Below are 22,669 nucleotides of genomic sequence, written 5' to 3'. Positions count from 1 at the left end.
AATTAGGAAACAGAATTTAAATTATAAACATTATTAAAATTACAATTAGTGTAATTCATTACAAATGACAGGACAATAATTAAAGCCTGGGTTTCACTGGTGGTGTGCGCTTTTTGTTTTAAAGCCACAAAACAGAAAATCCCATTCAAATAATACTAGTTTGGGCAAAATTCCATTCAAATAATGCCAGTTTGGGCAAAAATCCATTCAAATAATACTAGTTTGGGCAAAATCCCATTCAAATAATACTAGTTTGGGCAAAATCCCATTCAAATAATACTAGTTTGGGCAAAATCCCATTCAAATAATACTAGTTTGGGCAAAATCCCATTCAAATAATACTAGTTTGGGCAAAATCCCATTCAAATAATACTAGTTTGGGCAAAATCCCATTCAAATAATACTAGTTTGGGCAAAATCCCATTCAAATAATACTAGTTTGGGCTTAGTCAACTGTGGCACTGATGGGAAACTACAGTGAGGGCAGGGAATAAGAAATAAGATCCAGTTTCCTGCTGCAGACCAGACCAAATGTTTGAACCTGGGAATATAAACAAAGGGTTTTGATAAAATGCTGCAGAATTTCCTGTAGAAGGAAACTGCTCAAAAGGAAAGGTCTGGAAGACACAGGGCTGTGGGGTGCAAATAGAGGGAAAAAAAAACATTTCTACAATTTGTCCTGGAAAAACTCAATGAATAGATGGTTACTGAATGAACAATACTTTTCAACGGCATATGCAATACAGCAACATCAAAGAAAAAAGTAATAGTTACCCAAATTCTTCATCAGCATCCAACAAATACAACAGTGCCGAAGCATAATCTTTCTTCTTCATGAATGCTCTGCCTTTTTCATGTAGTGTCATAGCTAATAAAAGTGCCTTGCAAGCAAATGAAACAGGAATTTAAATCAAAAAACTTAAACCTGATAAGTTGGACATTGCAATTAGCAGTCAAACAGCAAATCTCTACCAAGTTGCTTTCTCAATTGAAAAAGTGAAAGGATATGGCATTTGAAGCACTGAAGGAGATTCAGTATTGGTAACAACTTATTTATATAGCACCTTTAATGTAATGGAACACCATAGGCACTTCACAAGAGCATTATAAAACAAAAACTTGATCAAAGAGATAGGTTTTAAGGAATATCAAAGAAGGACAGTGACGTAGATTGGGAATGCACCAATCCAGACTTGTGTTAGCTTCAATGTCTTAGCTTACTCATGACAGGAGAAAGGAAGTTCACCTTACTATTCCATGCTACTTTGCAGAGCCATTCTGCCTCAGGAGTGTCAAACCTACAAACGAGAATAGTCTGTCTCATGGTCTTGGCCTCATACAAACCCATTATGATTAGCTACGTAAAATAGCTACAGAGAATAAGAGAATGGCCTCTGCTTTGGTCCCATAATCTAGTCTCCTGCACTATTCACCATCTATATCAATTTGGGGGAGAAAATGTTCATTCCATGATCGTGTTGAGTACAACAATTAGTGTAGTGGATATCCATCATTATTCTGGGAGCAGTATCACCAGAAGAACTGTAGGGGTCCAAGAAGGGGGTAATTAGCGAAGGGCAGATGTGGCTTTGCCAAAGTCTCAAACATTCAGAGAAGAAATAAAAAACACATCTCATGACCAATTCCCCCAACTCTGAGGAAGATGTCCTTTTTTGGTATTTGATCATAGATTGAAAATAGAGTAAACTAAAATATATTAAGCATTAAAAGATCCAATTCTGTTACCTGGACACCTAGTGTCTTCCCACAGGATAGGTGGGAATATAGGTGAATCTCTAGATCTACGCTTAGAAACTATTCATGGTGATTTGGTGGACATATACGTGCAATTCCACATCAGATAAACACAAACCGGATCCAAGGATGCCATATCCCATTCACTCCTGATTCAAATATAAAGATATTAACAAGCCTAGGCTTGGCAATATTGCTAGAGTTTAGAAACTTATCCATTAGATACAAACCACTTGCCTTTTTTTCTACAGCAGGAATAGGGATGGGGCGTCCTTTCTGATCTGCAATTTCTAAGTATGGAACATTACTTAGATCTGTATTCTCACCTAGAAGAAGAAATGTTACATTCAATTCATTCCAAAACAAACACATAGAAATAAAAAGAGTTCTAAATGAACAATGAAAACTGAAAGATCACCATGTGGTCAGTTTATTCATGAGTCCACACCTTATATATATCAAGCCAAGGTTATTGGCTAGGTTTCAGGGGCAGACACCCAGGCTGATCTAAACCACCATCTCATACAAGAGCACAGAGGGGAATTGTAATATGTCATCTGCTTCCCCAGCTGAGCTCAGCACAGAGGGAAAATTGTTCACTCGCTGTTAAAATTCTATAAACATTTTAGATGTTACTAGGGATAGTAACCAGAATAATTGTCATTCTTTTCCACAACAACCAATTCCCCTGCCCCCACCATTTATTCACTAACCTATTGAGGTTGTTACAATGGACAGAACTTTGAAAGGGTTAGGGGCAAAGCACGTGAATGCACGTCTTGTTACAAGGTACACCCAACTCTATTTAATATTGTCAGGGGTTCTATAAACAAGACAGAGGGACCAGAAATTTTACCTCAATATTCTTCTGAGACAAACTCACCATGCTGAGCTAAGATTTCAGCACCCTTTCTAGTCCTCGATATTTTGGCTTTCCTCTCATCCTGTTCCCTCATCTCCTCTTGGAAGACTGTCTCTTGCTCTTTTGCTTCTTCTTCGGTTAGAGTTATTTGCATAACCATAATTATTGAATTATTTTTTATATTCTGTTCAGCAAGCGATCGATCTGAAAAAGATAAGACTCTTACAGAAAAAAAAATACTCAAGTAATTTGCTTTGACATTGGTATTTCAACAGTTTCTTGGAGTGAAGGATACCGGTTTAATTTTTCCTACTCTTGGAATTACTGATCTCAGCTTTGCTGCTGAACAAAGCTGATGTGTTTGATATTTTAAAAAGAAGTCAAATGCAGCATATATTAAATTATGCGTAAATACATTCATTCTTAAGACCAACAAAATAATCAATCTTGGGAGTGAATTCAGTGGTTTAGTCATGTTGATAATGATATCACTAAAATGCTGCTGGGAAATTTTCCAGTGCTATTTAGATTAGCCGCACCTTGTACTTTGCAACAAGTGGAAGACAATTTCCTAAAAGGCACCACAATTATTTAGGTACTTACATCTGTCAGAGTGAACAAGCTATCTATAATAATAAGGGAGAGGGTGTCACTGCCCTTTACTTCTGGATTACAATCAAGATTGAGAGATGAATAACAAGAAAGTCACCCTCTCCGAGAACCCTCTATAAGGATCCTGAGAGAGGTTAATATGCAGCACTCTCCACAGTCCTGATGCTAGAGTAGAATAATACTATTACTATAGCAACCTACTTACCCATTTTAAGAACTTTGGAGTTCATTATGAGTTTAACGTGCTCTTCATTCATTCCAGTCAATTTTGCAATTCTGTGCAAGGAAAGAAAATACTACCATGGAGATGCAATTTTCTCAGAAAAATGGGATGACTGCAAAAATAAAAAGAATTGTCTTTTCAACTATAGCCCAGTCCTCATCTGCCCATCCCAGTGTGAAGGAATGAAAGGTAGGCATCATGTGCAGCAACATGGGCATTTTGAAACATCTGGGTCACTTTTTGGTACTTTGAGGTTAATATGTTCCACCCTCAGTTTCTAAAATTACATTTTACATGTTATATCAGTATGCAGCTATTTTTCAGCACAGTCCAAGTGTAAACAGCATAAATTAACCTACTCCAATGTTAGCTTACAGTCCATTTATCTCAGCCTGTAATTTGTCTCAAAGCATAACATTCACATTAGCAATTGGCAATAAATATTTGCCTTATCAATGATAAATCAATCCAGAGAATGATTTCACTTTTTATATTACATTTGAATAAAGGTGAAAATAGGAATATAAAAAGTAGATATAAATAATCAAATTATCCATTTGTTGCAAGTATTAAGGGACTTAATGTGAACCATCTTTTGAATGGCTTTAAAAGGTGTGTATGGCAGAAATTTTATAGTGTTCCAGGCTTAAACTGATGTTTGTGCAGTAACACGCTCACAACACAAGAAAGACACAGGACTTACTCTGTTCTTAGATCTTTGGCTGAAATGTTTAGTTTAGTTGTCAACTTAGTTTTCTCTTTCCTCTTTGCCTGCAATATTAAAAACAGTTTTGACATTGCAACCACTGATATGCTCTAAGAGAACAACAGACTATAATGTATTTTGAAGAGAACTGCCAGCTACTAAAATAGTATGTTTAAAACCAGTTCCTAATGACTAGGAGTCACCTGCACAAAACTGTCTACATTTTAGCACTGCTTAGGCCACAAGGATAGCTGGTACTGCCTAAAAGGTTCTACTAGCCTAATCAGTCACACTTGGGACGAGGCATATTGATGAAACAAAGCAAAGCAAGAAGGAATCCCGCTCTACATTTAGAATGTTTTATAGTGGGCAATAATGTAGTCAATACTGACTTCTCTAATCTTGCAATATTAAACTGATCAACAATCTAAAATTTTTCCTATTGTTCAAATACAATAAACCTAGCTCTCACACTAGCTAACTTTCTCTCACTAGAATTGTTAGCATTTCAGCATTTGGGCAGGGGAAGGGAAAGTGTTTTACTATTGTGTTGACATTGTTCCTCAACTCATTTTGTTTATTGCAACCATCCAACAGCTTTCATTCAGTTCAAGCTAGATTTGAATGCAAGTCCAAAATAAAAAAGTAAAAAAAAAAAGTGCAGCTTTACACACTGGTCCTCCAAAAAATGAATCCTTTACAGTCTCTCTGAAAAACTAAACTTGTGACCTAATAGAATATGTAAATTTGCAACAGTCTTTAAAAAGAAGTTTTACAATTACATAGACTATGTGGCACTCAAACGTAGATTGTGTTTTTCAGGTTAGAGGTCATTAATCAGTTACTCAATTAAAACAAAAAAAGTCACTTACATGACTGGTATAATTGATACGGATTGTTGCAAGTCCGGTGTCCTCAAATGTCTTTTTTGCACTCAGGCCTTGCAGTGAATTACATCTCAAACTTTCAAGAACATTTTCTACCATACCCAGATCAATGCACAGCTGTAACGCATACTTCTCACCCAGAATCTTGATTGGAAAAGGGAAAAGTAGATGTGGTTATTTTGAAAAAAAAAACATTTTTATTCACTGTACCAAGTTGATTATTCACATCAATACTTAACGGGCTAACACAATAAAACCAAGTGTGGACCAGTGATTGGCCAAAGCCTAGCTATCAAACACGTAACAAATTGGTTTTCTGGAAGATTATGTCATGCTCCTAGCATGCATCTCCAGAATTACCATGTGGAACAGCATCTTTAGAATCAGGATTATTGCTAAATAGCAGAGCCAAAGCCACTTTGAATCCATTCTGTAAAGCACATCGCCCAAAAGTTTTAAACACAAACAAAATACTGGTAAATATACTGCGCAAAATAATCTCTTTAAACTCATTACCCATCCATTTTCTCTGCCTCACCTCAAATTTAAAAAGGCAGAATTGTAAGAACTATAGTAGAAAAAGGGAGAATGTGAATAGGAACGATCCCCGTTTACCCACCAGACTCCACATGTTCAGGCATTTGGTTCCAGTAATGCCTTTATTTCACTGACAATGAAACAAATTTCATGAGTCTGACTGCTTTCTCATATCCAAGCACTCATTTATAAGCTCTAGAATCATACAGCACAGAAGGAAGGTAGCCATTCAACCCATAGTGTTTGTACCATCTTTGGCAAGCTATCCACTTAGCCCTGTTCCCCTGCCCTCTTCCCTCTAGCCTGAAAAAATTTTCTCAAACACCTATCCAATTTTCTTTACTGAATTTGCTTCCACAACTTTCTTTCAGGCAGTGCATTCCAGATCTTAAGTCACAGCGTACAAGTTTAGCAGCGTGTAATTAAATACCATATTTACGACTAAAACACTGTCCACAGTGGTGTAACAACAGTCCATGGTTGCCTTTGTCTCACTGCAATTATTGAAGTGCAGAAAACCAATTTTTTTGTCAGGACAGATATTATAATGGGTGAAAGTTCACAAACTAAGTCTTGTTAATTACTAAGCCGAATATACTTACATTCACTTCTGAAAATACACAATTGGCAAGCTTAAACGTTATGGGTAGTGCTGATCAATTTCTTCTATAAAGCAATATTTCTGTCCATCAGCTACATTTTATTATACTCGACCAATCAAGTTTTGCAATTTCACTGCTCCCATGTTTGGAATTTTCTACCTTCAACTGCTGGAGTTTACTTCCAAAAGTGGATAGCTATTAAGCTATAATCAAATCCCTTGTGTTTGTGTCTCATCCCCCTAGAATCTGCAGAATGGATCTATGAGCTATTGCCAAGTTCTTGCCCATGATACTTTGCAAACTCCCCTGCTGTCAAGTTCAACACCTGAAGCAAAAATGCTTATCTTGACCATGTAGTGAAAGAATGTTAACAATTTGCAAAGAGAAATAGTTTCCACTAGCATTGCTTGTTCCAAAAAACAATCACAAATTTTTAGATTTTTGTAGGATTTGAATGATTAGACAAAGGCTTTAACATAAACAAGCACTGCTTGAAATTTTCCATCTCTATTCCTTAATTTTTTAAACTGACAGACTGTAAAATACAGTAGATAATTAGAGAAAATAATATATTTTCTGCATTCATGTTAAATTGGACCAATGCTAGAACCTTGTCTCAAAGCATTTACAAAATAAATTCAACATAGCAAGAACATTTGCTCTGGTACATCCAATGTCCAGCTGCTTTCTCCTTGTGAGGATTGGGGTGGGGGGGAAACGGACGACAGAGTTATTAAGATGCAACAGCGCATAATTATATAGCACCTTTAACATAACGAAACATACCAAAGTCACTTAAACATCATTAAGAACGTTGCTAAGACAACATCTTTAGGCAGCGGAACCAAAATTGCCTTAAGAGAGGAAAATATCATGGACAGCTTGCTCTCCAGAGGTGAAAGTCTACATCTAACTAAAAGATAAATATGATGCACTGCTGGTTACTACAAAGCGCAAATACTTCTGGCAAGTATTGCAATTTATCTTGTACCGTACTTTTAGCTCCGGTGAAGCAGATTTATTTTCGGCCGTGTAAGGAGGCTCCCAAAGTTTGACCTTTTCGCTCTCCAGCAGTGACCTAACTTGGTCCTGAACCACATTCTCTGGTGGGCCATCAGTCGCCATTCTGATAAGGGGAAGGAAAGTTTCAAAACAAAATCCCAATTAAAACATTGCATAGACAACGAACACTTTCTAAAAGAGAAAAAGTCTGTTCAATCAATGAAGTTTGTGCAAGGTTGGAGGAATAGAATGTGAAAATTTAGACCATTAATGACCCATAGTCAGTGATCACATTTAATAAAAGTGTATATCTGGATTTTGATTCATTTGATCCCTAAATTAGGTTGCATTGGCATTAACCCAGCAATTAAACTGGTTTCAGACACATACTTTGCGACACTGCTCTCTCAACATATAGGAAGCAAGAGTGGAAAAATACTGACTGGTTTGAGGCCAACATTGCTGCGATGGAGCTTGTCATTGAAGCCAAGTGGTGTACTCTCATTAATTACAAGGAAGATCCAAGCAGGAGGACTGAATAGATTAAACACCGCTCAAGTACAGACTACGAGGAAGTGCGCCAATGACTACAACTCTGCCAGAAAATCCAGATGCCCTTCGACACAAGGAACGCTAGCAGCATATATGAAAGTGTCAAAAAGGCAACAGGTTCATCAGAAAGCTGCTCCACTGAATACAAAGGCAGGGGAGGTCATTACTGATTGCAATAAACAGTTGGAGAGATAGGTGGAACACTTCAAGTCATACTCTAAGGAAAACATTGTCATTCAGGAAGCTTTAGACACCACAGAAAGCCTATCATGGAAAACCTGGATATTGAACCCACGGTGAAGGAGCTTAGCAAAGCTATTGACTCGCTTGCCATGGGCAAAGCTCCAGGTGCTGATGCTATACTATCTGACCTCATCAAGCATGGAAAACCAGCACTCTTGCAGCATCTGCAAAAACTTCTTGGTCTCTGCGAGATGGAGGGGATGTCTGATGAAAAGATCGTGACCGCAGTGAATGCAAAGGTGACCACTGTATGTTGCCTTCATCGATCTCACCAAGGCTCACCAAGTGAGCTGAAGCAACGTATTTAAGTTGTTGAGAAAACTGGCTGCTCGCTGAAGCTGCTCAATGTCATCTTTTTCTATGGAGATGATGGGGCGGGTTAGCTGTGACTGGGCAGTCCTTCGAGATCCACAGTGGAGGTCAAATAGACACACTTTGGCATATTCTTCTCTTTACTGCTGTCATGCGTCTTCAGGTCATCTACAGAGGATGTCTACTTATATACCAGAACTGAAAGAAAGCAGTTCTACCTTGCTCATCTGAGATCTAAGATCCTCAGAGTTGATGTCAATGTTACACTAGCATTCCATACCATGGAACATCTTCAGAGACACTCCCATGCCTACAGAAAGTTTGGTTTGACCATCAGCATGGCAACATTCTGAACCATACTACCATTTATCAGCATTGACAACATGACGCTGGAGGTTGTTCACATATCTACGCTCCACAGTCACCAGCAATCTATCACTTGATGCTAAAATTCAACACATGCATCACAAAAGCTGCAGCTGTTATTTCCAAGCAGAGTAAGAGTGCGGAACGTCACCCTGTCTGAGAATAGCAAACTGTGACTCTAACAAGCCTGCATCCTCAGCACCCTCTGCAGTGGTGATATGTCCACAGCACAACGTTGGCAGGAGAAAATTCTGACATTTTCCACCGTCACCTCAGATCTATCCTCAGCACTTCTTAGTAGGACAAGGTCACCAACTCAAGAGCTCCAGGTGTGTGCTCTTTTCATCCGCATACATTCATTGCTAAGCCAGCGACGACTATGACCTCTGGAAGCTGACTATTTGGAGGGGGGAGCAGAAACAAAAAGCTCAGCTGGCCAAGAAGAGGAAGGGCAGCTGAGGTAACTGAGTGAAGGCTTGGAGTTTTAAGTGTCAATGTTGTTCTTAAATTTTGCTCTTAAAAATCTAACCTAGTCTTTAATTAGCAGTAACTGAAAAGTACTGTGTAAGCAGGCCAAGTTCTTTCTTTCTATTTAGAAAGGGTAAACTCACGCTCAGCTGTTGGAGCAAAGTAGTTAATTAGCTATCTGGTTGGATCTGGTTACTGTAGCCGCAGTTCAGTTTACTATGAATTCAGGGCTCTTTAGTGAAGCCTTGGCAAACAGAATGCAACTGAGGTAACTGAGTGAAGACTTGGGAGTTTGGTGTAGGACGTGTTTGTTTCCTTTTTCTATTTTTCTCGCTCTGTAGGAATTGACTCTTGCTCTACTACAGGGAAAGGTGTTAGCGGTTTGGTGAGTATCTGGTAGGTGGGTAAGTTTTATTCTAGCCCCAAGGCTTAAAATAGTACACAAATTGGTGGTAAAGTTAATAAAATATATAAGAAAGCAACACAAGTGATCAATATAATTAAGTAATTATTTAAACACATTAAAGATGGCAGGACAGGTGAATTGTTAAGGCTGCAGCATGTGAGGGTTCCTGGTTACCATTGTAATCCAGGGCAAACATCTGCAAGTGTTTGCAGCTTGAGGAACTTCGGCTTAGAATCATTGAGCTGGAGGCTGTGCTGCAGACTCTGAAACATCAGGGATGGGGAAAAGTTACCTGGATGTGTTGTACCAGGAGGCAGTCACACCACTCAGGATAGAGTCTTCTGATTTGGTCAGTGATCAGGGACAAGAGTGTATAACTGTGACTGAGGCAGTTAAGGGGACCCAGAGGACAGGCGTGTGAGTGTCTGCAACCGTCCAATAGGCCTGAGGTTTCCTCAGCTTGTTTGGATGAGAGTGGAGCTGCAAGGTGGCTGAGCAAACTGACTGTGGTACAGAAGGCCATTCAAGTGGGGGGAGCAAAACGGAACACAGTGGTAGTAGGGGACAGTATAGTGAGGGGGATTGACACTGTTCTCTGAAGCAAAGAGCGAGGGTCCAGATGGCTGTGTTGCCTGCCCGGTGTCAGGGTTGTAGAGGAATTTGCAGTGGGAGGGGGAGGATCCAGTTGTTGTGGTCCATGTAGATACCAATGACATAAGCAGAACTAGGAAAGAGGCTCTGCATAGAGAGTATGAGGAGCTAGGCACTAAATTGATAAGCAGAACCTCAAAGGTTATAATCTCTGGATTATTGCCTGAGCCTCATGCAAATTGGCACAGAGGACAAAGTTAGAGAGATGATTATATGGCTCAAAGAACTGGTGTGGGAGAGATGGGATCCAGTTTATGGGGCATCGGCACCAGTACTGGGGAAAATGGGGACTGTACTGTTGGGATGGTCTTCAGCCAAACTGGGCTTGGACTGGTGTTTTTGCAAATCACATAACTAGAGAAGTAGAGAGGGTTTTAAACTAAATAGCAGAGGCAAGGGATCAAATGTGGAAAGATATGGTATATCAAAGAGTAGAGACAAGGCAAGAGAGGAAAATAGTCATATGGGAAATGAGGGTCAGAATGGCAGGAAGGGACAGAGAAAAAAACTTAAGAATGCACAAAGTATCAAGACTAGATGTCACAAAGATAACAAAGACTAAAAAGGCTCCGTATCTGAATGCGCGTAGCATTCATAACAAAGTAAATGAATTGATAGCGTAGATTGAACTAATATGATCTGGTGGCCACTACAGAGACCTGCAAGAGGACAAGGATTGGGTCCTGAATATTGAGGGATATGACCTTCAAGTAGTAAAAGTGGAAGGGTAACGCTGTTAATCAAGGATGGCAATGGTACAATAGTTAGAGATGACTTTGGTTCATCAGATCAGGTTGTAGAATTGGTTTGTGTGGAGAGGAGGAATAGTAGGGGGAAAGAATTTACTCTTGGGAGTGATCTACAGGCCCCTAAGAGTAACCACAGGCCCCTAACAGTAACCACAATGTAGGACAAGGTATACAAGAAGAAATATCAGGTGCTTGTGATAAAGAGACAGCAATAATCATGGGTGACTTTAATCTACATATAAACTGGAAACATCAGATTGGCAGTGGTAGCCTGGATGAGGCGTTCATAGAATGCTTTTGAGAGTGTTTCTTGGAGCAGCACGTTCTGGAACCAACCAGAGAGCAGGTTATATTAGACTGGGTATTGTGTAACTTGACAGGGTTAATTAGTGACTTCAGAATGAAGGCACCCCACGGTAGCAGGGATCACAATATGATTGAATTTTACATCCAGTTTGAAAGGCAGAAGAGTGGGTCTAAGACTAGTATCTTAAACTTAAATAAGGGCAACTACGTGGGCACAAAAGCTGAGCTAGCTGAAGGGAACTGGGATACTAGGGTAGATGATAGATGAATAGAGAAGTAGTGGCAGACATTTAAGGGGATATTTCAGAATACTCAGAATAAGTATATTCCTACTATAAAGAAAAATTCTAAAGGGAGGACCCACTATCTGTGTTTAACTAAAGATGTTGGGGAAAGCATCAAACCCAAGGAAAAAACATAACTACACAAAGATGAGTGATAGGTCAGAATATAACTAGAAATGTAAAAACAGATAGCAAGAGTTTCCTTTGCAATAAATACAGCAGAGACTGTCATGTCAGAGTGGGGCTCTGAGCCACACCAATGATCCATTTTTGAAAAAAAATCCCTTCATGGAATGTAGATGTCATTGGCTAGGCAAGCATTTATTGCCCATAAGGTGGCAATGAGCTGCCTTTTTGAACTACTGCAGTTCATGTAGTGTAGGTGCACCCAGAGTGCTATTAGAGGAAGTTCCAGGATTTTGACCAGCAACAGTGAAGGAACAACCATATAGTTCCAATGATATGATGGTATGTGGCTTGGATGAAAATGTGCAGGTGGCAGTACTCCCACGAATTTGCTGCCCTTGTCCTTTAAGTGTTAGAGATCGTAGGTTTAAAAGGTGCTGTCAAAAGAGCAGCAATGGTGAGTTGCTGCAGTGCATCTTGTGCAGTGTCACTATCAGACACTTGTGTGGCATGATTTTACTTGCCAATTATCAGCCCAAGCCCGAAAGTTGTTCGGGTCTTGCTGCATTTGGAAACAGATTGTTTCAATATCTGAGGAGTTGTGAATGGTACTGAAGTAATTATCAGCAAACATTCCCACTCCAGACCTTATGGAGGGAAGTTCATTGAAGAAGCAGCTGAAGATGGTGGAATGTAGGTTACTATCCTGAGGAACTCCTACAGTGATGTCCTGGCACTGAGATGATTGGCCTCCTACAACCACAACCATCTTCCTTTGCGCTAGGTATGACTCCAGTCAGTGGAAATTCAACCCCCCCCACCCCCAATTCCTATTGACTCCAGTTTTGCTCGGGCTCTTTGATGCACACTCAAGTCAAATACTGCCTTGATATCAAGGGCAGTCACTCTCACCTCATCTAGAGCTCAGGCCTTTTGTGCATGTTTGGACCAAGGCTGTAATGAGGTCAGATGCAGAGTGACTTTGGTGGAACCCAAACTGAGCATTAGTGAGCAGGTTATTAGTAAGTGCTGCTTGATAACAACGTCAACATCTTGCATCCCTTTGCTGATGATCGAGAGTAGACTGATGGGGTGGTAATTGGCTAGATTGAATTTGTTCTGCTTTTAGTGTACAGGACATACCTAGGAAATTTTCCATATTTGCTGATGTACTGGAACAACTTGACCAGGGGCACAGTTAAGTCTCGAGTACACGTCTTCAGTATTATTGCCAGAATATTGTCAGGGCCCATAGCCTTTGCAGTAGTCAGCTGTTTCTGATATCATGTGCAGTGAATCGAATTGGCTGAAAACTGGCATGTGTAATGCTGGGGACCTCACGAGGAGGCAGAGATGGAAGACGACAGTTGCTTTAACAGTTCATGACCATGGCGCAAGCCATCATCTTATGAGATAAAGACTGTGACTCTGATACCATATGACATTAAAGAAAATGTTTGTAATGGATGGTCGGTTTTAGGATTCTCACTCATGGGTCTCACTGGCAAGAAAATGACTGACAAGTAGTGGTTGTAGGAAATCACTTTTAAGGCAGCCTGCCATGCCCATTTAGAAACATGGTTCACAGTACTTCCAGGCACAAGTCAAACACTCCCAGGTGGAAAATGCATAGCTTGTAACTTGGCACTAAAGCTGTAATCAAGAATGGAAAGCATGTAAGCAAACTCACATACTATTCCTAGTTGCTTTGTTTAAAGTACTTCAATGTCTGCATAAAACAAAAGTACATTTCTTTGCAAAACTTCAAGTTTCACACTCAATAGGCTACCACAGATAAGGAGGGACTGTGTGAATCCCCAAATTATTCCATTCACTTTTCAACTTGCTGAAGGTGCAGATTCTTGCTATAGTACAGGTTCACAGGAACAGTTCACCATTCTTCCCATAATGCCCAGGCATTAAATGTTGCAAGGATATTTATCCCAAGAGAATCTGGTTCCAAGCTTTCCAAGATTTACCACGGAGCCTTTCCAGCAAGGATGGCAGGGTAGCAGTCAAGATCAAGAACGCACCCTAGTTCAGGAGGTACCTACCCAGTGGTCTGTACGACAACTGAGTGAAGTTCAGCTAACTTAGCACAGGCTAGGGATTGAACATGGGAATCTCTGGTCTATATAGCTCAGTTACACAAATAACTTGACCAACTAATTTATGGGGAGGTCAGCTATAGTAGAGCCCAAGGGCTGATCTAGAGCAGCAAATCTGCTTGGGTAAAAAAGTAACCAGCTAGTAACATGCTTGGACAAAGCCTGGGAACTTTGCATTGGCTCCATGGTGAGTTTCCAGTGGGTCAGAAAATGGAAAATTTTTGCATAAAAAGTATTCAACTTTTAGATCAATTTTTATAGTCACAACTACAATTGTGTATGTGGCATGGAAATAAAATTTGTTACATATTAAGCTGATATGCAAGGCTACAATCTATTGTACTTTTGATATCGAAAGCTGGGGATTTCCAACTGGTAAAAATCAGCATTATGATCTCATGCTTATGTTAAACAAAGTGTATGCGGAAAAAGTAATCCCCTAGCCTGGAGTTTCAGGACATTTTCTGTCACAAATTAGTACCTATCTTTGCCATTAATCAGTCATCCGTGATACTTCCTGTAAAGTTAATTAGGGTCAGAAGCAAGAAAAAGCTGGCCAAATTGTTTAATAAGCAAATTAACTGGCAAACAAGCTGCTCACCATCACCTTCCCAAGGGCAATAAACTTCTGGCCTAGCAAGTGAGGCTCATGTCCCATGACAGAATAAAAAAATGCAATAAAAAGAAATCCATTAAAAAAAAGCTCTCTCAATGATAGACTCACTTTATTAGGTGATTGTCACCATACACCATGTACAGTGGCTGATAAATATAAATGAAAGTTGTTTCTTTCATAGTTTTACAGGAAAAAGGGATTACGTATTAGCAAAATAGAAATATTTTCAGTGTTGTGCATTTCAGATGTGCTGGCCTTGCTTTCAGTTTAATTTACTGCTTAGGGATTCTGAATTTCTTTCAAAATAGGCAGCCTCCCTGCAGAGGTGTCACAGGAGAGCCTGGTCCCGTTCATAACAGGATTTATCAGTGGACCCTTTCCAGCAAGATGACTGGGTCATTAAGGAAATCTCCACAACCCTCACTCCTAAGAACAGGAATCATGTAGAGTTTGACCAACAGGATTTCAATTTTTCTTGCCTTTGAGATGTTCTCTAGAAAATATAAAGATAACAAAATTGCCAGGGCAGGTGATGGAGGAATTCCACAAATACTTAGCTGTCTAGTTATGGCCTCTAAATATAATGTTCAGTAATATTTTAGGAATAATGGATAATTTCCTCATTTGAATCTACACAAGGTGAATGATTTGCACTGGTAGACCAAAAATTATATTTAAAAACTCACTATTCAAACCACTGATTCAGGAATCAAGTTATAAAGAATTCACCGCAGTTATATAGCAAGATTTATAGCACAGACCCATCATGGTCCGTGATCTAGTCCCATCTATATCTACTGTGTAATTCCTTTGCCTTGTTTGTCCTTGCCAAATGTATTATCTTACACTTTTCCAGAAGGAATTACATGTCACTTTTCTGGTCATCTGATATCTTTCTGCAGTCTAAAGTTTTTTCTTACTATCAATCACATGGTCAATTTCCATATCATTTCCAAATTTCTTTATCATGCATTTAAGCATAAATCAGTATCTTAGTCAAATCATAGCACCAGCAGACCCCTATGAGGATGTTCCCCATCACTCAGCTCCTGTCAACATACACTGAAGCTTAATTGTCGAGGGCTGGAAGTAGTAGACAATTCTGATCATATCAAAAACGGAGTCGTTAAAACACAATATTGAGCTAAAACAGCAGAATTTAACTGTTATGCAAGTTATAAAGAGCTCTGGTCAGTCTTCAGAATATTCATCATTCAGGGACAAAAGAAACCTCAAATATTGAAGTATTAGAGGCAGTGAAGAGAGAGGCAACTTAGAAGATGATCAGTAAGTTCACAGATGACATGAAAATTGATGGTGTTGTAAATAATGAGGAGGAAAGCCTCACTAGGCTTCAGGGAGATATAGTTGGGCAGAGCAGTAGCAAATGGAATTTAATCCAGAGAAGTGAGAGGTGATGCATTTTGGGAGGACTAACACGGCAAGGGAATACACAACGAATGGTAGGAAGTGCCTAGGAAGTACAGAGGATCAGAGGTACCTTGGTGTACACGTCCATAGATTCCTGAAGGCAACAGCACAGGTAGATAAGGTGGTTAAGGCAGCATACGAGATGCTTGCCTTTATTAGCTGAGGCATAGAATATAAGAGCAGGGAGGTTATGTTGGAACTGTATAAAACGCTAGTTAGGCCACAGCTGCAGTACTGTGTGTAGTTCTGGTCGCTACACTATAGGATGTGATCACACTGGAGAGGGTGCAGAGGAGGAGATTCACCAAGATGTTGTCTGGGCTGGAACATTTCAGCTATGAAGAGAGAGACTGGATAGGCTAGGATTATTTTCCTTAGAACAGAAGGCAGCTTAGGGGGGACCTGATAGAGGTATACAAAATTATGAGCGGCATAGATAGGGTAAATAGGAAGAAACGTTTCCCCTTAGCAGAGGTGTCAATAACCAGGAGACATAGATTTAAGTTAAGGGGCAAGAGATTTAGAGGGGATTTGAGGAAAGTTTTTTTTTACCCAGAGGGTGGTTGGAATCTGGAACTCTGCCTGAGGGGGGTAGTAGAGGCAGGAACCCTCACGACATTTAAGAAGGGTATAGATGAGCACTTGAAATGCCATAGCATACAGGGCTAAGGGCCAAGTGCTGGAAATGGGAACAGAAAAGATAGGTGCTTGATGGCTAGCAGACACGACGGGCTGAAGGGCCTGTTTCTATGCGGTATAACTCCATGTGAAGCTCCCGCAGTCGAGCTGGAAGTGGTTTCGCTTTCGCTGGCCGTCTTGCTCGCAGCAATTTTCTCGTTGAATTTAACAAAAACAAAGACAAGGGGAACGGGGGGGGGTGGGGGGGAGGGGGTTTGAAGATTAAACTCGGGGCTGTGCAGCCCTGAATGTGGATCTGGAGGAATGGGGAACGTTTCACGCAGATTAAAGAGAGTGGGGAGAATGATTTATTGCCTGTGGGTGAACAGATAATGCTGGGTTAACTACCCACCTCCCTCCCTCCCTCCCCGCCGCCAGCCCTGGGCTGGGGTGAAGCTGTTGCCGTAGTGGGTTCGGGGCGCTAGTCAGTGCGGCTGACTCAGTGGGGCCACTGTGAATACTAAACCGCCGTTACAGGCAGGAGGAGGCCATGGGCCCGGAGGACAGGGGGAACCGGATTTATCCATCCTTCCTGAAACAAACTCTATCTCCCCAAGGGTCAGTGCCCGGACAGGCCCAGAGTATAATGTTGATGGACAGTGCCCCTACATACCTCTCCGTCTGTCTGTCTGTCTGTCTGTACCTCTCTGTCTCTGTCTGCGTGCGTCCCCAAATTCTCAGCAATCACTTCACAGTTCTCCTTGTTGTTGTTGTTGTTATATTGGCACCTGACTTCCCCCCCCCCAAGATACGGAAGCCGAAAAGCGATTTTACTCCCGGCGATGGGTTTAATCACCCGGCGTCGGGCACGGCCTGACGTCAGCGTCAGGCGGCGGTTGCTCGGCCGTTCGCTGCGTCACCCCCGCCCCTTTTCTCGCCGCGGCTCCAGCTGCTGTCCGCTCAACCTTCTGGCACATTCTGGCTCCGCCTACCCTGGAAGGTGCCATTGTATCGCCGTTGACTGCAAAACGTTTTTCAGGATGAGGAAGTCACGTTCCATTCGGAATGTTAACCCCGATTCTTCCCTTTCTCCACAGATGCTGCCAGACCGGTTCAGTATTTCCAGCGCTTTCTGATTTTATTACAGTAGCATTTATATTCGAAGACGGTTGTCGTTCACAGCGAGCGTGGATGTATAGGGGGCAGATTTCGTAAATGTATGAAATGTATATATATATAATCCAACAATTAGCCCGGTGTATCGTGACGTCATGACGTCACTGACGGTAGCCGTTCGTCCGCCGTTTGCTGCGGCCCAGGTCCGACCCCGCCCCTCTCTATGATACTGGCCGCGCCCACTTTACCCCGACCTGCCCCTTCACCATTCTGTACCGTGTTAGGCTCCTCCCGTTCAATGGTATTGGCCACACTCACAACTCCCAAACCGCCCCTTTCAACGATACTGGCCACGCCTCCTCTTTCCTGTCCCGTCCCGTATCAGGCCGTGCACCGCCCCTCTCCTTTTTAAGGCCCTCCGCCCATGGCTGTTGAGACCCGTTCTGTCTCCACCCCTTCAGGGACTTGTTCTTGCACAGAGGTCTTTTAAAATTCAAAAGGTTAGTTAATTGGGCTAGGCCAAGAAGTTGCAATTAGCTCCGAATTGCGAAAAGTAACACCAGCGTTATTCTGAATTACCTGGAAAAACTCAGCAGGTCTGGCAGCATCGGCGGAGAAGAAAAGCGTCCTCATGACCCTTCAATAGACCTTGAGTGAAACCAAGAAAGGGGTGAAACATAAGCTGGTTTAAGGTGGGGGGGGGGGATTGGGTGGGGGGAGAGAAGTGGAGGGGCAGGTGTTACATCTTTTGTGTGGGCATGGGGTGGTTCCATAGGAGGGGGTTGAGGGGGTGCCCTCCTATGGCACCACCCCATGCCCACACAAAAGATGTAACACCTGCCCCTTCACTTCCTCTCTCCTCACTGTCCAAGGGCCCAAACACTCCTTTCAAGTGAAGCAGCATTTCACTTGCATTTCCCCCAACTTAGTCTACTGCATTCGTTGCTCCCAAAGTGGTCTCCTTTACATTGGAGAGACCAAACGTAAACTGGTCGACCGCTTTGCAGAACACCTGCGGTCTGTCCGCAAGAATGACCCAAACCTCCCTGTCGCTTGCCATTTTAACACTCCACCCTGCTCTCTTGCCCACATGTCTGTCCTTGGCTTGCTGCATTGTTCCAGTGAAGCCCAACACAAACTGGAGGAACAACACCTCATCTTCCGACTAGGCACTTTACAGCCTTCCGGACTGAATATTGAATTCAACAATTTGAGGTCTTGAGCTCCCTCCTCCATCCCCACTCCCTTTCTGTTTCTTCCCCCTTCCTTTTGTTTTTTCCAATAATATAGATTTTTCTTTTCCCACCTATTTCCATTTTTAAATATTTTTAAATCTTTTATGCACACCCCCACTAGAACTATACCTTGAGTGCCCTACCATCCATTCTTAATTAGCACATTTGTTTAGATAATATCACCAACTTTAACACCTATGTGTTCTTTTGTTCTGTTGTCTGTGACATCTTTTGATGATCTGCTTCTATCACTGCTTGTTTGTCCCTACAACCACACCAACCCCCTCCACTTCTCTCCCCCCACCCAAACACCCCCCCCCCCCCCCCCCCCGCCACACACACCTTAAACCAGCTTATATTTCACCCCTTTCTTGGTTTCACTCAAGTTCTGTCGAAGGGTCATGAGGACTCGAAACGTCAACTCTTTTCTTCTCCGCCGATGCTGCCAAACCTGCTGAGTTTTTCCAGGTAATTCTGTTTTTGTTTTGGATTTCCAGCATTCGCAGTTTTTTTGTTTTTATACCAGCGTTATTCTTTTCATCGTGTTCTTTAAATTTATAACACTTCACCACAAATCAAGGGTTTGACTAAAACAACTGTTTAGATGGTAGGACCTTCATCCCAACCTATCCTGGTTTATAAACATTGCTTTATATCCAGATTGATTAAAAACTGCTCTGTATTCAGCCTATCCTGGGTTATACACACTAGTTTAAATCCTGTCTGTTATAGAACAAAGAACAAAGAAAAGTACAGCACAGAAACAGGCCCTTCGGCCCTCCAAGCCTATGCCAATCCTATTGCCCGCCAACTAAAACATTTTGCACTTCCAGGGGCCGTATCCCTCTATTCCCACCCTATTCATCTATTTGTCAAGCTGCCTCTTAAACACCACTATTGTACCTGCTTCCACCATCTCCTCTGGCAATGAATTCCAGACACTCACTACCCTCTGTGTAAAAATCTTACCCCGCACATCTCCTCTATAATTTTCTCCTCTCACCTTAAATGTATGTCCCCTAGTAATTGACTCTTCCACCCTGAGGAAAAGCTTCTATCTAAAACAAAAACAAAAACACCTGGAAAAACTCAGCAGGTCTGGCAGCATCTGCGGAAAGGAGCACAGTTAATGTTCCGAGTCCACATGACTCTTCAACAGAATTAAGGAAAAATAGAAAAGAGGTGAAAGCAGGTCTGGCAACATCTGCGGAGAGGAGCACAGTTAACGTTTCAAGTCCTCATGACTCTTCAACAGAACTAAGGAAAAATAGAAAATATCTCATTTCACCTCTTTTCTATTTTTCCTTAGTTCTGTTGAAGAGTCATGAGGACTTGAAACGTTAACTGTGCTCCTCTCCGCAAATGCTAGAAGACCTGCTGAGTTTTTCCAGGTATTTTTGTTTTTATTTTGGATTTCCAGCATCTGCAGTTTTTTGCTTTTATCTTCTGACTATCTACTCTGTCCATGCCACTCATAATTTAGTAAACTTCTATCAAGTCGCCCCTCAATCTCCGTCGCTCTGGTGAGAACAATCCGAGTTTCTCCAACCTCTCCTCATAGCAAATAACCTCCAGACCAGGCAGCGTCCTGGTAAACCTCCTCTGCACCCTCTCCAACGCCTCCATATCCTTCTGGTAATCTGGCAACCAGAATTGCATGCAATATTCTAATTGTGGCCTAACCAAGGTTCTATACAGCTGCAGCATGACCTCCCAGCTTTTATACTCAATACCCCTGCCAATGAAGGCAAGCATGCCGTATGCCTTCTTGACTATCTTATCCACCTGCGTTGCCACTTTCAGTGACCTGTGGACCTGTACACCCAGATCCCTCTGCCTGTCGATGCCATTTACTGTATAATTCCTGCCTGTATTAGACCTTCCAAAATGCATTACCTCTCATTTGTCCAGGTTAAACTCCATCTGCCATTTCTTCGTTATGGGTGAAAACTATATCTAGCTTATATTGGGTTATTAATACTGCTTTAAATCCACCCTATCCTAGTTTATAAACACTGGTCTGATTCATGCTCTCTTGGTTTATAAACACTGGCCTAATCCGCACTCTCTCAGTTTATTATCACTGGCCTAATCCACGCTCTCTCATTTTATGAACACTGGCCTAATCCACACTCTCTCGGTTTATAAACACTGGTCTAATCCACGCTCTCTCGGCTTATAAATGCTGGTCTAATCCATGCTATTTTAGTTTATAAACACTGGTCTAAATCCAGCCTATCCTGGGTTATCTGATCATAAAATATTCACTATGTCTTCTTTACCACCTATCTCTGTTCTACCTTCAGGGACCGTAGACATATACTACAAGGTTCCTCTGTTCCCTTGCTTTTTTCCCCTCCCCCAAATGAATTACTTTGCAGTTCTCCAGTTTGAATTCCATTTGACACTTTTTTGCCCACCTGAACAGCCCATTACTCTCTTCCTGCAGTCTACAATTTTCTTCCTCACTGTCAACATGACCAATTTTGTATCTGAAAATCTCTTAATTTCTGAATCTGATACATACCACATACAAGGGACCCAGCACTGAGCCCTGCAGCATCTCATTGGAAACAGCCTTCCAGATGCAAAGACACCCCTTGATCATAACCCTTTGTTTTTGTCACTGAGCCAATTTTGGATTTTGATCAGTCTGCCATGTGGAACTTGTCAAATACCTTGCTAAAATCAATGTAAACTACATCACATGCACTACCCTCATCAACTCCCTTTGTATTTCGTCAATATTCAATCTTGTCAGACAGGACTTTCCCATACTAACTACTCTGGTCTATAATCACAGGTCTAAAACCAGCCTATTCTGAGCTGCTTAGATAGATGCAATTCTGTAATTGGACAACATTTGCTAAATAGTCCTCAATATGCTAAGAATTACGCTGACAACCAGTTTAAGATTGTCAGTCTGGTGCATTTGCATGTACTAGAAGTTACATATATTAATACACAGGGCCCTGTTCCTTGCACACTGAAAGAACATGTACACACATTGTGCCTGTTTCAGCTAAACAAAATAAGTGACAGCCATTTGCTGGTTCATTCCCCAGGGCAATGTCTTGACCAATCAGAATCAAGCTGCCTAATTTAAATTTCAAACTATGCTTGGCCCTTAATTGTCAGTCACAATCAACTGCACCCTCCATGGCAACGCCTCTACCAGAGTCTATTTGCCAACCAATCAGCACTCTCTTCTCATACAGTTATAAATATTTTGTTTCTCCTGACATTGGTGTTTCTTGCAAATTGTCCTGATGAGTGCAAGACCATAGAACAGGAGTGAGAAACCTTTTTATCATCACTGGCCACTCACACATTGACAAAATCAGTTGTGGGCCACACACATATAAAAATCAACTTAATTTATTTTTCTTTTAGAGAGAATACAGAAACATTTAGCTCATTCAATGTGAAGGCTAAATTTGAATATTGTTAAATATTATTATATATTGTTAAATATTATAGTAATTTAGCTGATGCTTTTATTAAAGCAACTTCATAACAATGATGATAAGTGCTATTTTGAAGGTGCTACTGACATACGTCTATATTTTGAGGAATCTTGCCACGGGCTGGATGAAATTAAGTAATGGACCAGATCTGGCCCATGGGCGGTAGGTTCCCCACCCCTGCCGTAGAATCATGGAGGCCATTTAGCCCACCGTGTCTGCACCGAAAAGAAACAGAAAAATTAAACTAGCCGTTCATTTTTAATCCCACTTTTCAGCACCTGGTCCATAGTCTTTGCAGGTTACAGCACCTCAGATCCAGGTACCTTTTAAATGAGTTGAGCGTTTTAGCCTCAACCACCAGTTTAGGCAGTGAACTCCAGATGCCCAGTACCCTCTGGGTGAAAAAGATTTTCCTCATGTCCCCTCTAA

At 41.3% G+C, this 22,669-nt stretch overlaps 1 protein-coding gene across 3 annotated transcripts in view; it reads right to left on the bottom strand.

The window, feature by feature from the left end:
• Positions 1-17,291, bottom strand: part of LOC121276167 (NEDD8 ultimate buster 1-like) — a 34,046-nt gene extending 16,755 nt beyond the window's left edge. Inside the window, exons 1-8 of one of the 3 annotated variants that reach the window (XM_041184242.1) lie at positions 17,096-17,291; positions 7,181-7,310; positions 5,031-5,189; positions 4,156-4,223; positions 3,435-3,505; positions 2,639-2,821; positions 1,993-2,081; positions 775-881 (exon numbers count right to left, since the gene is read on the bottom strand). In XM_041184242.1, coding sequence (XP_041040176.1) covers positions 775-881; positions 1,993-2,081; positions 2,639-2,821; positions 3,435-3,505; positions 4,156-4,223; positions 5,031-5,189; positions 7,181-7,309 — 806 coding nt within the window. In that variant the 5' untranslated portion in view covers position 7,310; positions 17,096-17,291. Of the gene's footprint in view, positions 1-774; positions 882-1,992; positions 2,082-2,638; positions 2,822-3,434; positions 3,506-4,155; positions 4,224-5,030; positions 5,190-7,175; positions 7,311-17,095 lie in introns of those variants that run through there. The other 2 variants (XM_041184241.1, XM_041184243.1) reach the window with 2 other exon arrangements.
• Positions 17,292-22,669: the final 5,378 nt, after the last annotated feature.

This window comes from Carcharodon carcharias, chromosome 3, assembly GCF_017639515.1.
Source record: "Carcharodon carcharias isolate sCarCar2 chromosome 3, sCarCar2.pri, whole genome shotgun sequence".
Lineage (NCBI taxonomy): Eukaryota > Metazoa > Chordata > Chondrichthyes > Lamniformes > Lamnidae > Carcharodon > Carcharodon carcharias.
The sequence above is the reverse complement of the archived record's forward strand: the minus strand, read 5'-3'. Positions and strand labels throughout refer to the sequence as shown.